This window comes from Malaclemys terrapin, chromosome 8 (genome assembly GCF_027887155.1).
Source record: "Malaclemys terrapin pileata isolate rMalTer1 chromosome 8, rMalTer1.hap1, whole genome shotgun sequence".
NCBI classification, from domain to species: Eukaryota; Metazoa; Chordata; order Testudines; family Emydidae; genus Malaclemys; species Malaclemys terrapin.
Window position 1 is genome coordinate 1,861,628 of NC_071512.1, and position 17,704 is coordinate 1,879,331.

The 17,704-nt window shown below is 45.5% G+C and overlaps 1 protein-coding gene across 1 annotated transcript; it reads left to right on the forward strand.

Annotated features, from left to right (window-relative positions):
- Nucleotides 1-838: 838 nt before the first annotated feature.
- On the forward strand, nucleotides 839-15,570 carry LOC128842272 (ovoinhibitor-like). Its single transcript, XM_054038141.1, has 16 exons — nucleotides 839-999; nucleotides 1,639-1,658; nucleotides 2,717-2,853; nucleotides 3,594-3,654; nucleotides 4,997-5,133; nucleotides 5,647-5,707; nucleotides 7,067-7,203; nucleotides 7,962-8,022; nucleotides 8,927-9,048; nucleotides 9,553-9,613; nucleotides 11,465-11,601; nucleotides 12,032-12,092; nucleotides 13,416-13,552; nucleotides 14,022-14,082; nucleotides 14,811-14,926; nucleotides 15,370-15,570. The coding sequence occupies exons 1-16, from the start codon at nucleotides 951-953 to the stop codon at nucleotides 15,413-15,415; spliced, it is 1,404 nt and encodes a 467-aa protein (XP_053894116.1). The 5' UTR covers nucleotides 839-950; the 3' UTR covers nucleotides 15,416-15,570.
- Nucleotides 15,571-17,704: the final 2,134 nt, after the last annotated feature.

Below are 17,704 nucleotides of genomic sequence, written 5' to 3' on the forward strand. Positions count from 1 at the left end.
GCCACCTGCCATTGCTATTTCTCCCTTCATCATTGCCTGTCCATTGCGGGGCCTCGGGCACCGGGGCACCTCAGTCCCTCCTGTTCTCTGCGGCAGTCGAGTCTCCTGTTGGCCGTAACGCTCTGGGCTCATCTCGGCTGATGGGTTTAGTGTGTGGGGGCTGGGTGGCCTGTGCTGGACAGGAGTCAGACAAGCGATCTGGTGGTCCCTGCCAGCCGAAACTCTGTGACTCCACCTGCACTCCATGCCATTAGAGTCTCAGTTTGCACATTGGTTCTCCACAGCCAACCGCCAACAGCTGAGTACAAGGTGAGGCAGGCAATATCTTACTGGACCCACTTGTGCTGGTGAGAGAGACACGCTTTCGAGCTCTTCTTCCGGTCTGGACTTTGATGATGTCTAACATGCAGAGCTGGGGTCTTAGCTCAGAAAAGAGGTGAAAACAAATTGGCGCAACCTCTCCTCCCCCCACCCCCATGCTTTACCTCCAAACCGACAGCCCATCGGGTCAGTTTGCACCACAAACAGAGACTTCATTCTTCTCTGTGGAATAATCACAGCTTTCCCTTCATGTTCAAGGCTACTCCCTGACACCTCTGACATTCTATTCTCTTTCTCTAGGATTTTTTTTTCTGATACAGGAAAACCTGTCTCAAGCAACTAACCAAAGGACCAGCCAAAATCAATTAGCTAGTAAAAGTGAATCATTAGCTGAAAGTCAAGATCTCAGTCAATATTGGCAGGCCTACTGTACTAGTGACAGAACTGGAGGGTTGTTTCGTAATCAAGTTGGATAGGCTGGTCTCCTGCACGAGTGTATATATATGTAGATATAAACGTATACATGGTACATGATCACCATCCGTGGGGAGCACTAAGAGATCATCGCCTCAGCTGAGCACTAACAGATTCGACACAGATTAAACCACCACCTCTCCTCCACCAGGAACATGACAGGTGTTTTTGTGCTCCTTACTCTAGCAACATGGTGCTTTTCAGGTGAGTGATTCTTTGCCGTACTGCATCAAGCCCTATGTCGCAGTCAGAGACCTAGCCAGCTTCAAAAATATTAAGGTGTCTTCAGAGTGGAACACAGTCTCATTCTTAGAAGAGCTATTTTCTCTTCAAAAGATGGCACTGACAAGACTTGACCTCCAGGGCCTAATGTCAGTACAGCCTTAAATGGGCTATTTCTGCACCATCAGTTTTGTGGGTAGAAGTAACTGCAGGTTCAGTTTCACACCCGTAATTAGTTGTGGGCACAGTGAAGGACATTAAATATATAAGGGCCTGATACGAGGGCACAATCAGCTGTTAAGACATCTACTATTTATACTGAAGTACATTTGCTGTGATATCCTGTAGCTCTCCGTTTGGATCATAAAACACAGCATGTAAAAAAGAAAAGAAAATTCCAACAAAACAGTGTTACATTAAAAACAAGATTCCTTATCCTCAGTTACCAGCATGGTACCCAAATTTCACACATGGTTTGTTTAGTTTAAGAATCTGTTCACAGACAGTCACCCGGTTAGAAACTGCATGGAATTATTCCACAAAAGAGATTCGCACACTTAAAATCTGTTCCTGTCAATGATTTGGCTTTGTTTCATGTTTCTATCTGTGGTTTTCTTTCAGCTGTTGCCCTGGGCAGTGAGGTAAGTGGCAGATTCTTTCTATTTATTCTCTGTCACCATCTCCCGATCTCTGACCCAAGATAAATGGCTGGTGACCACACTGTGGCCGAGTGAACGAAAAACACTGCAACCTGCAGCGGATTGTATAATGGTCACCAAAGACATTACTGGGGGATTATTGTCTTTTTATCAGATAATTTCAACAAATATTTTTGTCATCCCCAGACAATTCTAGAACTGAACGAGATGTTAAACGTGATGAATCTAAGCAATAGACATGCAAGGTAGTGAGAGAAGTGTTCTAGGTACTTGACCAGCTCTGTAAGAGTGAGACTAATTGGGGGGTTCATCAAGCTGCATAGTTATCCCAATGCTTTTTATCTGGAGGAGTAAAACCTTGAGATTCAGAGAGTCTGTTTCCAAACAGTCAAACTGATGGAATTTTATTCTTATTTTTCTTATTTTACCTGCTACAACCTCTGCTTAGACCTTGTGAGGTACTTAGAATAACACATAGCTGCAGCATGGGAGAAATGATGAAAAAACCACAACGAGGGACCAGGTCTTCAGTACATCGATGTCTATTGATGTTGTTACAGCGACATCGATTCGCATCTGCAGGGAAGCTGGCCTAAGGTGTTTATATTGCACACATTGGAACAATAAGATCTGGTAGCATCTCTCTCTGCACATGTTGCAGGCACTGAAACAAATTTCTAGCCTCATTTAACCCTCTGGAGAGCGTATTTCAAAATGTCATTAGATTTTGAAGCTTCAGTTTAAGGCTCCGTTTGTAATAACTCCTAGTTTCAGTAGGGCACGGTTGCTTCCCACAGAATACAGGTCTGAGTGAATGATTCCTCGTCCTGCCGTGCATTCCTTCCTCCAGCGTGAGAGAAAGCTACCGCAGAACAGACTCATCCCATTTTCAATGGAAGAATAAGGTTAAAATATAACCCTACTTTGCCTTATGGCAGAAGCTAATAAGGCTGGAGGCATAGAGCAGGGAGATTACTCAAGGGCACTATTTCAAACTGAAACGGCTCTGCCACTTCTATTGCTTGACATTGCTGTTACAGGTAGATTGTAGTAAGTACCCCCGGGGTACTGCGGAGGATGGCAAAGTACTGACAGCCTGCCCATTCATCCTGGAGGAAGTCTGTGGCACAGATGGCGTCACTTACCCCAGCGAATGTGGACTGTGCGCACACAATTCGTAAGTACTGCAGAGAGAACGTTCTTCCGAGTAACTAACACTGGACAGAGTGTCTGCTGAGAGCCTTTAGAAATACCATCATTTCTTCAGGCCTGTTCCTGTAAGTCTCTTAGGCCCTGTCCCTATTTTTTTGCCCTGCTAGACTACCCTGAGGTTCCTCTCCTTCCCCCTATATGTGCACAGATGGGGGATCATGGAAGAGCCAGACTACAGCATCCCAAGGGAGCTGTGTGGTGACGGAGCAGAGGAAACAATGGGCCATGATGTTACGCTAAATGATACACTATAAGGAGATGTCACATGTCTGGTAACTAAAAGAATGATACGGTGTGGTGGTGTTGGAACCGTGTCGGTCCCAGGACATTAGAGAGACAAGGTGGGTGAGGTCATATCTTCTATTGGACCAACTTCTTTGGTGAGTGAGTGAGACAAGCTTTTGAGCTTATACAGAGAGCTGAATTCTTCTGCAGACCTGAAGAGCAGCTCAGTGTAGTGTGAAAGCGTGTCTCTCTCACCAACGGAAGTTGTTCCACTAAACGATATTGCCTCACCCACCTTGTCTCTAGAACTACGCTTGCCAGTGATGCTGATACTGCCCTGTAGAAGGTGATAAATTAACTCAAATAGACAACTCCTGTATTCCACACAGTACATGTGAATCTGGTTTGTTTTACCAGCACCTTGACCGTAATGTGGAGAGTTACTTACGGAACTCCTTAACCCTAATCTTCCTCTTCCAGTGAGCAGGGGACCAACCTTGGCAAAAAGCATGATGGAAAATGTCAACAGAACATTGTGCCGGTAAGTGTAACCTGATGTACAGTAGGGGCCAGATCCTACTCCCAGTAATGTCAACGGAAAGATTCCTTTTGCCCTCAGTCAGTGAGAGACGGTTTGGTCACTAAACAGATGGACTTAAATGATACCTAGACCATGTTCTGTCCTTTTTCATAGGGGTGATCTTCAACCTAAATACACAAAATGGCCATTTTCCATCTATTACACTCTAACATCGTAAGAAAGGGCGAGGGAAGAGGAATAGGGCATGAGACAAGAAGCAGAAATATCCCAGTGCTGCAGAACTGTGCACATAATTCCTGTTCCCATAGCTGTCTCTTCTCACAGTATCAGGAGAAGCACTGAGCCACCTGATTTAGGGCTATAGGAAGGGGAGACACCAGACTCCTGTATATATCAGTGCATTGACTTCTTTGGATACTGGGATTTTCCAAGATCATACATTTGGAAGGCTGGAAAACACCCCATTTTCTGATCACAGGCAGGGCATTCAAAATAGCCTTACTTCTCTCCCCAAACTCGGAAATAATTTCATGAATATGAGCCATAAGCAGACATGTTATTTGGTTAATTTAGTTTTTTGCATATTTGACTAGCTCTAAACCAATGGGAAGAGTTTGGGCTATCAAGAAGCAAAACTACCACAGAGCCATATATTGGAGAAGGCAAAACCCTGGGATTCAGATGCTTCATTTCTATCCAGTCAGCCTGATAAAATTCAGTCTTCCGTTTACCTGATACAATCTGTGCTTAGCCTGTGTGAGTTACAGAAGGCACAACACTGGAGAAGCTATGCAAAAATAACTGAGGGGGCAGATCTTCAGCTAGAGTAAATTGACTTCCATCAATATAGTAGAAATACGAGTAATGACAACAGCTGAGACTAGAGGGTCAGATTTTTTATATTTTACACACAGAATGAAACAACAAGATCCGGAAGCCTGTTTCTATGTGTTTTGCATGGGCTGCAACAAATTCTCAGCCTCATTTAACTGTCTGGAGCCTCATTTAATTGTGACTCATAATAAATAACTTACTAGATTTTGATTTTGAGGCTTTGATTTAAGGATCCACCTCTAGTACCACGTTAGACTCAACAGGGCTTGGTACGTCACACAGAACAGAAGTGTGAGCGAGTGATCCTTCCTCCCACGGGTGCATTTCTGCCTCTCCAGCATGAGAGAAAGCTCCGTTAGAACTGCCTCACCCCATTTCCAATGGAAGGACACGGTTAAAACAGAGCCCTTGTACAAAGGCTGGAAGCGTGGTACGGGGAGGCTGGCCAGAAGCACTGTTTTGGATAACAAAGGCTGCGCTGGTACTATAATTGTGTTGCTTGTTACAGTTCGATTGCAGTCAGCAGCCCAGGATTATTGATGAGGATGGCAAAGTCCAGATGCGCTGCCCTAGGATCCTGGCTGAGGTCTGTGGCACAGATGGGGTCACTTACCCCAATGAATGTACGCTGTGTGCCCATAACCTGTGAGTACTGGTCAGACAACATTCCTTCTGAGCATTTAACTATAGGCAGAGCCACTGATAACTGCCTTTAAAATACCATTATTTCCTCATAGGCCTATTTCTGTAGGTCACTAAACCCCTTGCCCTCCTCTTTGCCCCTATAGTCTACCCTGATTTTCCTCTCCAGGCCCCTATATGTGCTTAGCTGAGATAGCCTAGAAGAGTCAGACTACAGCACCCAATTGTACAGGGGGCTCAGTGGTGACTGAACAGAGGAAAGAATGGACCAGAGTGTTATTCCAGATGATACACCATATGGAGACATCCCTTGTCTGATAACCAATAGGATTATGCTAATCAATGATGCTGAGACTGCCTCCTAAAATGTGATCAGCTGACTCAAACAGACACCTCCTGTATCCCAATCCCACACCGTACGTGTGAGTTTGGTTAATTTTACCAGCATCTTCAGGGTTAAAGTGAGAGTAACTCACCAAACTCCCTAACTCTCGTCTCTCCCTCTCCCTCTTCCAGTGAACATCAGAAAAACATTCTAAAAAAACACGATGGAAAATGTGAACAGGAAATTGTGCTGGTAAGTGAAACCTGATGCACAATAAGGGCCAAATTCTAATCCCACTGATGCCAACAGAAAGACTCCTCTTGATGTCAGTGAGAGATGGGTCAGACACCACATGCCTGGACCTAAATGGAGCATAGACTTTGTACTGGCCTTCTGCAAAGGACTGAATTTCACTCCAGCTACACGAAATGGCCGTTATCTGTATTCTATGCTACAGCGTCAGAAGAAAGAAAGAGGGCTAGAAAAGGAGTAGGGTTTGAGACAAGGAGCAAAAATGCCCCCGTTCTCTGGGAACGTCAACATAAATTCCTTTCCCATAGCAGCCTCTTCTCCAATAATCAGGCAAAGCGCTGAGCGGCCAGTTTCAGGACTATGGGAAGGAGAGGCACGAGACCCCTGTATATTTCAGTGCATTCATCTCTTTGGATACTGAGATTTTCCTAGATAATACACTGGGCAGGTTGCAACCACCCCATGTTCTGATCCCAGGCACAGCACCCATTCAACTGAAGTTAATAGAAATCCGTCTAATTAGAGTCGCTGAGGATCTAGCCTGAGGGTTTTTTTTATATATTTTATAGAATAAAACAACAAGATCTGGTAGAATATTTATTTCTACATGTTTGGCATGGGCTGAAACAAATTCTTAGCATCATGTAACTCTCTGGAGACTGGATCAGAAATGAAAAGATTTTGATTTGGAGGCAATGGTTTAAGGTTCCACGTGCAATACCTAGTTAGTTTCAACAGGGCACGGATGCCTCACAAAGAATACATGTCTGCAGGACCGCTGCGAGGGGGAGGCCAAAGGGGCACTTTGCCTTGAGTCCCCCATTTGAGAAGGTCCCAGACTGTGTGGCTTTGCCACATAGCTCAAGGGGTTACAGTGCTGCTCAGGTTTGGCCCGGCTGCCCCCTATCATGCTGGAGTGATGACTGGGCCAGACCAAAGCAGGGCTGAGACCTCTTGAGCCAGGCTCAGAGCCCCAGGACTGGCGACACTCCTGCGGAGTGAGCATGGGTGGGCTCGCTCTCCAGGCCCTTCCCCCCGTGGTCATTTTTTGGAAGGGTGTGGGCCTCGCTTTCACATTTTGTCCCAGGCCTACAAAAACCTCTGCACGGCCCTGCAAGTCTGAGGAACTGATTCTTCCTCCCATCCGTGCCTTCCTTCCCCCCAGCATGAGAGAACACGAGCAAACTCCTGCAGAAGGACTCCCCCCATCGCCGAGGGAAGAATACGTTTAAAATAGAGCCCTTATGCAGCTGATGGCTGAAGGGACAGAGGGTGAAGGCCATGGGTGGGAGACTCACTCTGAAGCACTATTTCATACAACAGCGGCTGCACCGCGCTATTTCTGTGTTGCTTTTACAGCTTGATTGCAGTCAGTACCTCAGGACTAAAGCTGAGGATGGCAAAGTCCTGATAGGCTGCCCAAGGATCCTGGCTGAGGTCTGTGGCACAGATGGCGTCACTTACTCCAATGAATGTATGCTGTGTGCCCACAACCTGTGAGTACTATACACCGAACATTCCTTCCGAGTACTTCCTGGGCAGAGCTCCCGAGAACAGCCTTTATAGACACCATCATTTCTTCATAGGCCTATTTCTGTAGGCCTGTTAGCCCTGGCCCCATTCTTTGCCCCTCCAGTGTACTCTGATTTTTCTCCTCTGCTCCCCACTACTCCCACTAACCCCCACTTCCACCATATATCCTACCGGGATATCATGGAAGAGGCAGACTACAAAGCTAGACTAACTGGTCTATAATTCCCCAGGTCCTCTTTCTTTCCATTTGTAAAGACAGGGATTCTGTTTGCTCTTCTCAGTCCTCTGGGACCTTGGCCCTCCACCATCAGTTCTTGAAGGTAATCAGTAATGGTTCAGAGATTGCGTCAGTTAGTTCCTTAAGGACACGAGGGTGAATTTCATCAGGCTCTGCCAACGTGAATAAATTTAACTTATCTAAAGATTCTGGGCTGCCCCTGTTCTTTCCCCCTTTTTGTTCATATTGATTATGTGAAGCATCTGATCACAATTAACCCTTTTAGGGAAGACCGTATCATACACTATAAGGAGAAGTCACATGGCTGGGAAGATACTAGGTGTTGATGCTCATACTACCTCCTAGAAGGTGATAAATTAACTCAGTAGGACCCTGCCTGTATCCCATACAATATATGTGAGATTGCGCCATTTTACTAGCTCTTGAGTGTAACAGGGACAGTTACTCGCCAAGCTCCCTAACTCCCGTTTCTCCCTCTTCCAGAGAACGCGGGGAAAACATTAACAAAAAGCATAATGGAGAATGCAAACATGAAATCGTCCCGGTAAGTGTAACCTGAAGCAAAATAACAGCCAGATCCGACTCCCATTGATGTCAATGGACAGAATCCTGTTGACGTCAATGAGAGATGGTTCAGGCATTATATGAATGGAGTCATGGGGTGTGTCTTGCCTTATACACAGGGATGAATTTCATCCTAAATACACAAAATGGCCATTATCCATATACGACAGTATGACCTCAGAACCAAAGGAGGTTGGAGAGGAGCAACAGATGAGACAAGTAGCAAAAATATCCCAGTGCTGCAGAATTGTGCACATAACACCTGTTCCCATAGAAGTCTCTTCTCACAATAGCCGGCTAAGCACTGAGCAGCCTGATTTAGGACCATGGGAAGGGGAGACACAAGACCCCTGTATATATCAGTGCCCCTCAGCCGGGTCCATTTTGGGGGGCAATGAGCCAGACACCTACGTCTGCACTTCACTCCTTGTCCCCAGCCAGCTCCAAACTGACTCTCTTCAGCCTCTCCTCCTCTCTGGCCTTTGTCTCTTTCCCAGGCCAGGAGGTCACCTGATCTCTTTGTTCTCCAACACCTTCAGTTGGCACCTTTGCAGGGGAGGGGCCCAGGCCATTAGTTGCCAAGAGACAGGGTGCCAGCCATTCTCTGTGCAGACAGCATCACAGGGACCTTCTTGGGCTCTTCAACAATTATACACCCTGATCCTCCCCAACTAGATACCTATGAAATGCATAGGGGAAACTGAGGCACCCACACAGTATTCAGAGGAAACATTAATAACATTCCCACTTTGTCACAACTTAACCCTAGTTTGTATTATGGTAGAAGCTATGAGGCCTGGAGGCCCAGAGTGGGGAGATTACTCATGGGCACTATTTCGTATAACACAGGCCACACCGGTACTATTGCTGTGTTACTTTTACAGCTTAATTGTAGTGAGTACCACCACGGCAAAGTCCTGATACCCTGCCCCAGGATCCTGGCTGAGGTCTGTGGCACAGATGGCGTCACTTACCCCAATGATTGTATGCTGTGTGCCCATAACTTGTAAGTACTGTACGTCACCCATTCTTTCTGAGTAATTAACAGTGGGCAGAGCTCCTGATCGCGGCGTTATAAATATCCTCATTTCTCCATAGATGTAGTTCTATAATTCCCTTATACTGGGACCTTCCTCTCTGCCCATCCAGTGTAATCTGAGTTTTCTCCCCTTGTCCCTGTCTGTGCTCAGTGGGGCTATCATGGAAGAGACAGACCACAACCCCCAGAATTCAGTAGCGGGCTGACGGGTGCTTGGCCATTCAGGAAAGAATGGGCCAGAATATTATTCCAAATGATACACCAATAGGAGGCATCATGTGTCTGCTAACCAATAGCATTACACTAGTCAGAGATGCAGATACTGCCTGTAGCCTGTGATAATCTAACTCCATCAGACGCTTCCTGGATCCCATCCAATCTATGGAAGTTTGGTTCATTTTACCAGCACCCTGAGTGTGATGGGAAGAGTCCTTCACTGAGCTCCCTCAGGCCAGTCTCTCCCTCTTCCAGGAAACACCGGACCAGTGTTAGCAAAAAGCACGACGGCAAGTGCAAAGAGAAAATAGCTGTGGTGAGTGAAACCTGTAATGAGTGGCCGAACCTCCTTCTATTCATATAAATGGATCGACTCCGACCTATTTACTTCAGTGAGAGAAGGGTCACGTACTATGTGCATGGACTTAGGCGTGCTGCCCTATTATCTAGGGATCAGTTTCATCCTAACAATGCCAAATGGTCATTATCCATATCCTGCAATATAAAAAGGGAGACAGAAGGGAACAGGATCTGAGACAAGGAGCATAAAAAGAACAGGAGTGCTTGTGGCACCTTAGAGACTAACAAATTTATTTGAGCATAAGCTTTCGTGGGCTACAGCCCACTTCTTCAGATGCATAGAATGGAACATATAGTAAGGAGATATATATACACATACAGAGAACATGAAAAGGTGGGAGGCTAAGAGGCTAATTAATTAAGATGAGCAATTATCAGCAGGGAAAAAAAACTTTTGTAGTGATAATCAAGATGGCCCATTTCAGACAGCTTGACAAGAAGGTGTGAGGATATTTAACATGTGGAAATAGATTCAATGTGTGTAATGGTTCAGCCATTCCCAGTCTCTATTCAAGCCTAAATTGATGGTATCTAGTTTGCATCTCAAGGAGCATGAAGGAGCATAAAGGCCCTAGTGCTGCAGCACTGTGAAAACAAACCCTGTTCACACAACAATCTCTTCTCACAGTATCAGGCGACGTGTTGACAGCCTGTTTTGGGACTATGAGAAGAGGGCACACAAGACCCCTGGTTTATATTCACCTTGTTGGATACTGACATTTTCTGAGCTAATGAGCTGGGCAGGTAGTAAAAACCCTTGTGTTGTGATACCAGGCAGGGCAGTCGGCATGCAGCGGGATTCAAAACATCCACTGTTGTTTTTGAGCAATAATCAGACCAAATCATTATTTCTTTACCTATTTGACCAGCTCTAAACCAGAGGGAATTGTTTGGCCAGCAGGAAGCAAAAACGAGCACAGTTCTAGCTACTTGAAAGAGTAAAACCCTGGGATTTGGACACTCCGTTTCCCTAGTCAGAATGAAGGAATTTCTTTCTTTTCTGTTTTTTGTTACTATCTGTGCTTAGACCATCTGAGATACATAGAGCAACGTGCCGACACCACACTGGAGAAAGTATGAAAATTACCACGAAAGAGCCATATACTCATCCCTTGTAAATCAGCTTTCGCAGTCGTCAACAGAGCTAGGTCAATTTACAGCAGCTGAGAATCTGCCCCAGGTTTTCTTTTATCATAGAGATACAAGAAATCTGGTAGCATATTTCTCTCATGAGCTGAAACAAATTCTTATCATTTCATTCTCTGGAAACTGGATCATAACTGAAATCTCGTTAGATTTTGAGTTCTGAGGCTTTGACTAAATGCACCACTTGCAGGGCCGGCGCAACCCATTAGGCGACCTAGGCAGTTGCCTCGGGCGCTGCGATTTGGGGGGCAGTGACCGTGGCAGTATTTCTGCGGCGGGACCTTCCGCTGCCTCTGTGGGGGGATGGCATTTTGGGGCAGGACCTTCTGGGTGGCGGAAAACCTGGTGGTGCTCTGGACCACTTGTAATACTTACTTAGTTTCAATAGGGCATGGGTGTGTCCCACAGAATACAGGTCTGAGTGAAGGATCCTTCCTCCCAATTGGGCATTCCTTCCCCTCCAGGGTGAGAGAATGAGAGAAAACTTCAGTAGCACTGATTGGCCCTTTTTTCTGTGGACGAATAAGTTTAAAACATAACCCTAATTTCTCCTGTGATAAACACCAGGAAGTCTGGAGACGCAGAGCTGGGGGTTACTCATGGGGCCCCATTTCATAGATTACAGGATGCAACAAATTCTATTGCTGTGTTACTTTTACAGAGTGAGTGTACTTCATACCGCAGGACTACTACTGACAACGGCAAAGTACTGGTAGTCTGCCCCAGGATCCTGCAAACAGTCTGTGGCACAGATGGTGTCACTTATGCCAATGAATGTGAGATGTGTGCCCATAACCTGTAAGTACTGTACAGAGAGCATTTCTTCTGAGGAATTAACAAAGGGCCGAGCCTGTTTCTGGAGGTCTCGTAGCCCTTGGCCCTACTTCTTTGCCCTTTAGTCTGCCCTGAGCTTTCTCCCCTGACCCTGCATTGGCTCATTGGGGAAACATGGAACAGCCAAATTACAAGCCCCGGAATGCAGCAGGGGGCTAAGTGATGATTGAACAAAGAAAAGAACCGGCCAGAATGTTACTCCAAGTGATACACTATAAAGAGATGTCACCTGTCCGGTAAGGAACAGGAGTATACTGGATTCAGTGTTGCTGGGACTGCCTTGTAGAAGGAGATAAACTAATTCAATCAGACGCCTCCTGTGACCCCCACAATATCTGGGAGATTGGTTCGTTCTACCACTGAGCTCCCTAATTCCAGTCTCTTTCTCTTCCAGAGAACATGGGACCAATGTCAGCAAAGAACACGATGGAAGATGCAAACGGGAAGTTGTGCCGGTAAGTGTAACCTGATGCAGAACAAGGGACAAACCCGACTCCCAGTAACGTCAGTGGAAAGACACCTCCTAACCTCAGGGAGAGATGGTTCAGACACGATATGCCTGGCTTCAAGTGGTGCCTAGAGCTTGTAGGGATCTTCTGCAAGGGGGTGAATTCACCCTAACTACACGAAATGACCATTGTCTATATACACCAGCACACTGTCAGAAGAAAGAATCCTAGAATCTCAGGGTTGGAAGGGACCTCAGGAGGTCTCTAGTCCAACCCCCGGGATACAAGAGGAATGGGCTTTGAAACAAGTAGCAGAAATGACCCTGTGCTCTGGAAACATGAAGAGATATCCCATTCCCATCGCAGTCTCTTCTCGCAGTACCAGGCGAAGCACTGAGCGGCCAGTTTTAGGACTACGGGAAGGGGAGACACAAGTCCCCTGTATAGATCAGTGCATTCCTCTCTTTGGATACTGGGATTTCCAAGAAAATAAACTGGGCAGGTGAAAAAGCCCCTGGGTTCTGATCACTGTCAGGGCATCCTACATGCAGGGGGATGAACAAATACAGAAATCATTTGATGTACATGACCACTAATAATAAAAAATGATTGGACTGATTTATTTTGTATATGTCTGACCAGCTCTGAACATGGCAATAGTTTGGCCACCAAGAAACAAAACAACCCCAGGGCTTTATATTTGAAGGAGTAAAACCCTGGCATTCAGATACGCCATTTCTATACAGTCAGACGGATGGAATTTTTTTTCCTGGTACAATCTGTGCTTAGATGGTGTGAGATACACAGAGCAACAGGCAGACATCTTGTTGGAGAAATTAGGAAAATATAACAACACAGGGCTAATTGGTATAAACTGACTCCCACTGAAGTGCACAGAGCTCCATCAATTTACACAGCTGAGGCTCTTGCCTGAGGGTTTTTTATATTTTACAGAATGAAACGAGATCGGGTAGCATATTGCTCTGTCCCCGTTTTACATGGGCATTTACCCCTCTGGAAAATGGATCATAAATGCAAACTCATTAGATGTTGGAGGCGTTGGTTTAAAGCTGCACTTCTGATTCCTATTTAGGTTCAACAGGGCCTGGGTGTGAGACTGAGTGAGTGATCCTTTCTCCCAGCTGGGCATTCCTTACTCTCCAGCATGAGAGAAGGGGAGAGAACTACTCACACCACGTTCAATGGAAGAAGAAGCAGCTTTAAGTATAGCCCTAGTTTGTCACTCAGTAGAAGCTACAAGAGCTGGAGGCTCAGAGCAGGGAGGTGACTCCTGGGCACCACTGCGATTGCTTGACATTGCTGTTACAGGTGGATTGTAGTAAGTACCGCCGGGTCACTACTAAGGATGGCAACGTTCTGACAGCCTGCCCACTTATCCTGGATGAGGTCTGCGGCACAGATGGCGTCACTTACCCCAGCGAATGCGGGCTGTGTTCCCATAACTTGTAAGTACTGTGCAGAGAACATTCCTTCTGAGTAACTCACAGTGGGTGGAGCTCCGGATAGTAGCCTTCATAAAAACCAGAATTTCTTCATAGACCTATTTCTGCAGCTCTCTTAGCCCCTGGTCCTCTTCTTTGCCTCTCCAGTCTATTCTGAGTTTTCTCCCCCACCCCTTGCATGTGCGCAGTTGAGCTATGATGGAGGAGACAGACAACCAACCCCAGAGTTCAATGGCGGGGGGGGGGGGGGGGGAGCTGAGTGGTGATTGAGCAGAGGAAGGAACGGGCTGGCATGTTATTCAAATGAGACACTGAAAGGAGAAGTCACATGTCTAGTAACTGATAAGAGATGCTTATCCTGCCTTGTCACAGGTGATAAACTATCTCAGTCAGATGCCTTCTGAATTCCAGACAGTATATGTGAGCTACCGTGTAAGCCTAAACTCCTAACTTCAGTCTCTCCCTCTTCCAGCGAACGTGGAACCAGTATTACCAAGAAACACGATGGGAAATGCAAACAGGAAACGGCAGAGGTAAGTGAAACCGGATGCAAAAGAGAGGCCAATTCCTACTTCCGTGGATGGCATTGGAAAGGCTCCCCTTGACTTCAGTGAGAGATGGTTCAGGCACTATCTGCATTGACCTCGTGCGGGTCTTCTTCCCAGGGATGAATTTCAGCTAACGACACAAAATGGCCATTATCCATAAACCGCACTGTGAGGTCAGGGGAAAGGAGGGGACAGAGGAGAGGACTGGGATCTGAGTTTAGCAGCAGCAATGCCCCACCAGGGCTGCAGAAATGTGAACGTCCCCATAGCATCTCTTCTCACAGTATCAGGCTAAGCTCCGAGCAGCCTCATTTAGGACCATGGGAAGGGGAGACACAGGACCCCAGTATATATCAGTGCAGTGACCTCTTTGGATACTGGGATTTTCCAAGACAGTACACTGGGCAAGTTGGAAAATCCCATATGTTCTGATCACAAGCAGGGTACCCTGCGGAGAGGGCATTCTAAACACCTGCTGCTCTCTTCATACATGTGGTCAGCTGATATTACCTAGGTCAAGGTAGGAAAACAAGCTTTATTTTTATACTAACTCCTCCCGGCAGTGAGAGGCGAGCGGATAAGTCCATTATTATCAGGTTCTTAGAAGGTGAAGTGAATTTTTTAGTGCAGGAATAGATTCATATTGCAGTAGCACCCAAAGCCCATCTGTTGCTACGCACTTTACAAACACGCTGTTCCTCTTCTGTGTGCAGGTTGACTGCAGTGATTATGTTGAACCCAGCCCCATCTGCACACTGGAGTACTTTGCCCATTGCGGCTCTGATGGCACAACCTACAGCAACAAATGTCACTTCTGCAACGCAGTCGCGTACGTACAGAACTAAATCTCTTCTTCTAAATCATTATTGTGATTAATCAACCTCTCTGTAAGAGGCATGAATAAGTTCCCATACTTTGCATTTGCCCGTTTCCTTATGTATGTGGTTGTGTTGATTTTGACGGAAGCGGATCTCCAGATGTCACAAACTGCACACCTGCAATGAGTTTTACCTATTTAGCCTAGAGTTTCAGTATGTCATGAAAAATATTTCACAAACACTTCTTGTTCCTGATGAAGGAGTGAAATCTTTTACTTTTCTTTTAATGCTAATCACGGATGGAAGTAATTGTTGAGATTCTATTACTTTGAATGGTCTTCCATGCTGTGCTAAGACCCTATCAGAGACTTCCTGTGCTACTCGAATGAAGAGACATATATTAGCATCCTGCATGCGCTGTGTCTGATCCATTTCTTTCTCTCTCCCCCTCCAGGGTAACCAAGGGAGCTCTCACCTTCAACCATTTTGGAGAATGTTGAATCCTCAGGGGTGCTGAGCCCTGAGAGAGAGCCTGCCTTTGCTTCACTTCCCATTGGCAGATCCTTCATAAAGACCTATCCTCAGTGCAGCCAGCACCCTGGGGGCTCTTGATTTCTCCTAAGTTTCTTGTTCAATTAAACAAAACTCACCAGTATTTCTTTGTCCTGTTTTATCACCGTGTCTCATACCAAGTTTCTTTCTGGTTTGTTGAGTGACGATGCCAGCGAGAACAGAAAGTGTGATGTCTGTGCTAGAAACGGATTGTTTGTTTGATGTTCTGCTCTCTCGAGGAAGTAACTCCCAGAGAGGCAGCATCTTCCTTCCATCAGTGTCATAGGTGATAGCAGGAAAATGTAGCCACATCAAATACATTGTCTCATGATTTTACATGGAATTTAAACTCAATCTACAAAGGTAACAGGATCACAATATTGTAGGGGGCTCATGCAGACACCTGACATCTTCCCTGTTTTCAGCCTCATAACTATATACATGAAATTATAGCCTATAACATTACTGTAACTGTTACTATAACATCACTATAACAACCACACTCCAAAGACACCCAACATGACAAACTTTGCATTGGATACACACAATCATTTTATAAAGATGAACATGGGGGTGTAGGGTGTTCCCTCGAGGTACAGAGTGTCACAGTAATATGGTTGGATGAGCTGCACGTGTGTGTGTGTATATGTATGTGTGAGTTTTTTTTTTAAATATATGGAGATATCCTATCTCCTAGAACTGGAAGGGACCTTGAAAGGTCATTGAGTCCAGCCCCCTGCCTTCACTAGCAGGACCAAGTACTGATTTTGCCCTAGATCCCTAAGTGGCCCCTTTAAGGATTAAACTCACAACCCTTGGTTTAGCAGGCTAATACTCAAACCACTGAGCTATTCAAGGAAACACAAAACAATCAACTCCCGAGCTGAACACTACCAGACTCACCACAGACCAAACAACCACCTCCACCATGAATGCGACAAGGTGTCCTTGTGCTTTTCACTTTGGCACTTTGCTGCTTCTCAGGTGAGTACGTCCTGCAGTATTGCACAACCCTGTGTCTGACATACTCTGCCTCTCGACGACTTGGGCCGAGTCCCGGGTCTCTTCAGAAACATTACAGTGTTCTCAAAGTGGAGGAAAATCTCTCCCTGTGAAAAGCTATTTTGTCTCAGAAAGATGGCACTGGCAAGACTTGACATCCAGAAAGCCTTTGACAAGGTCCCTAACCAAAGGCTCTTATGCAACGTAAGGTGCCACGGGATAGGAGGGAAGGTGCTCTCATGGTAACTGGTTAAAAGATAGGAAACAAAGGGGAGCAATAAATGGTCAGTTTTCAGAATGGAGAGAGGTAAATAGTGGTGTCCCCCAGGACTCTGTACTGAGACCAGTCCTATTCAATATATTCATAAATGATCTGGAAAAAGGGGTCAACAATGAGGTGGCAAAATTTGCAGATGATACAAAACTACTCAAGATAGTTAAGTCCCAGGCAGACTGCGAAGAGCTACAAAAGGATTTCACAAAACTGGGGGACTGGGCAACAAATTGGCAGATGAAATTTAATGTTGATAAATGCAAAGTAATGCACTTTGGAAAACATAATCCAAACTATAGATATAAAATGATGGGGTCTAAATTAGCTGTTACCACTCAAGAAAGAGATCTTGGAGTCACTGTGGATAGTTCTCTGGAAAACATCGACTCAATGTGCAGCGGCAAGCAAAAAAGCAAACAGAATGTTGGGAATCATTAGGAAAGGGATAGATGGTAGGACAGAAAATATCATGTTGCCTCTATATAAATCCATGGTATGCCCACATCTTGAATTCTATGTGCAGGTGTGGTCGCCCCATCTCAAAAAAGATATATTGGAATTGGAAAAGGTTCAGAAAAGGGCAACAAAAATTATTAGGGGTAGGGAGTGGCTTCCGTATGAGGAGAGATTAATAAGAATGGGACTTTTCAGCTTGGAAAAGAAATGGCTAAGAGGAGATATGTTTGAGGTCTATAAAATCATGACTGGTGTAGAGAAAGTAGATAAGGAAGTATTGTTTACTACTTCTCATAACACAAGAACTAGGAGTCACCAAATGAAATTAATAGGCAGCAGGTTTAAAACAAACAAAAGGAAGTATTTCTTCACACAATGCACAATCAACCTGTGGAACTCCTTGCCAGAGGATGTTATGAAGGCCAAGACCATAACAAGGTTCAAAAAAGAACTAGATAAATTCATAGAGGATAGGTCCATCAATGGCTATTAGCCAGGCTGGCAG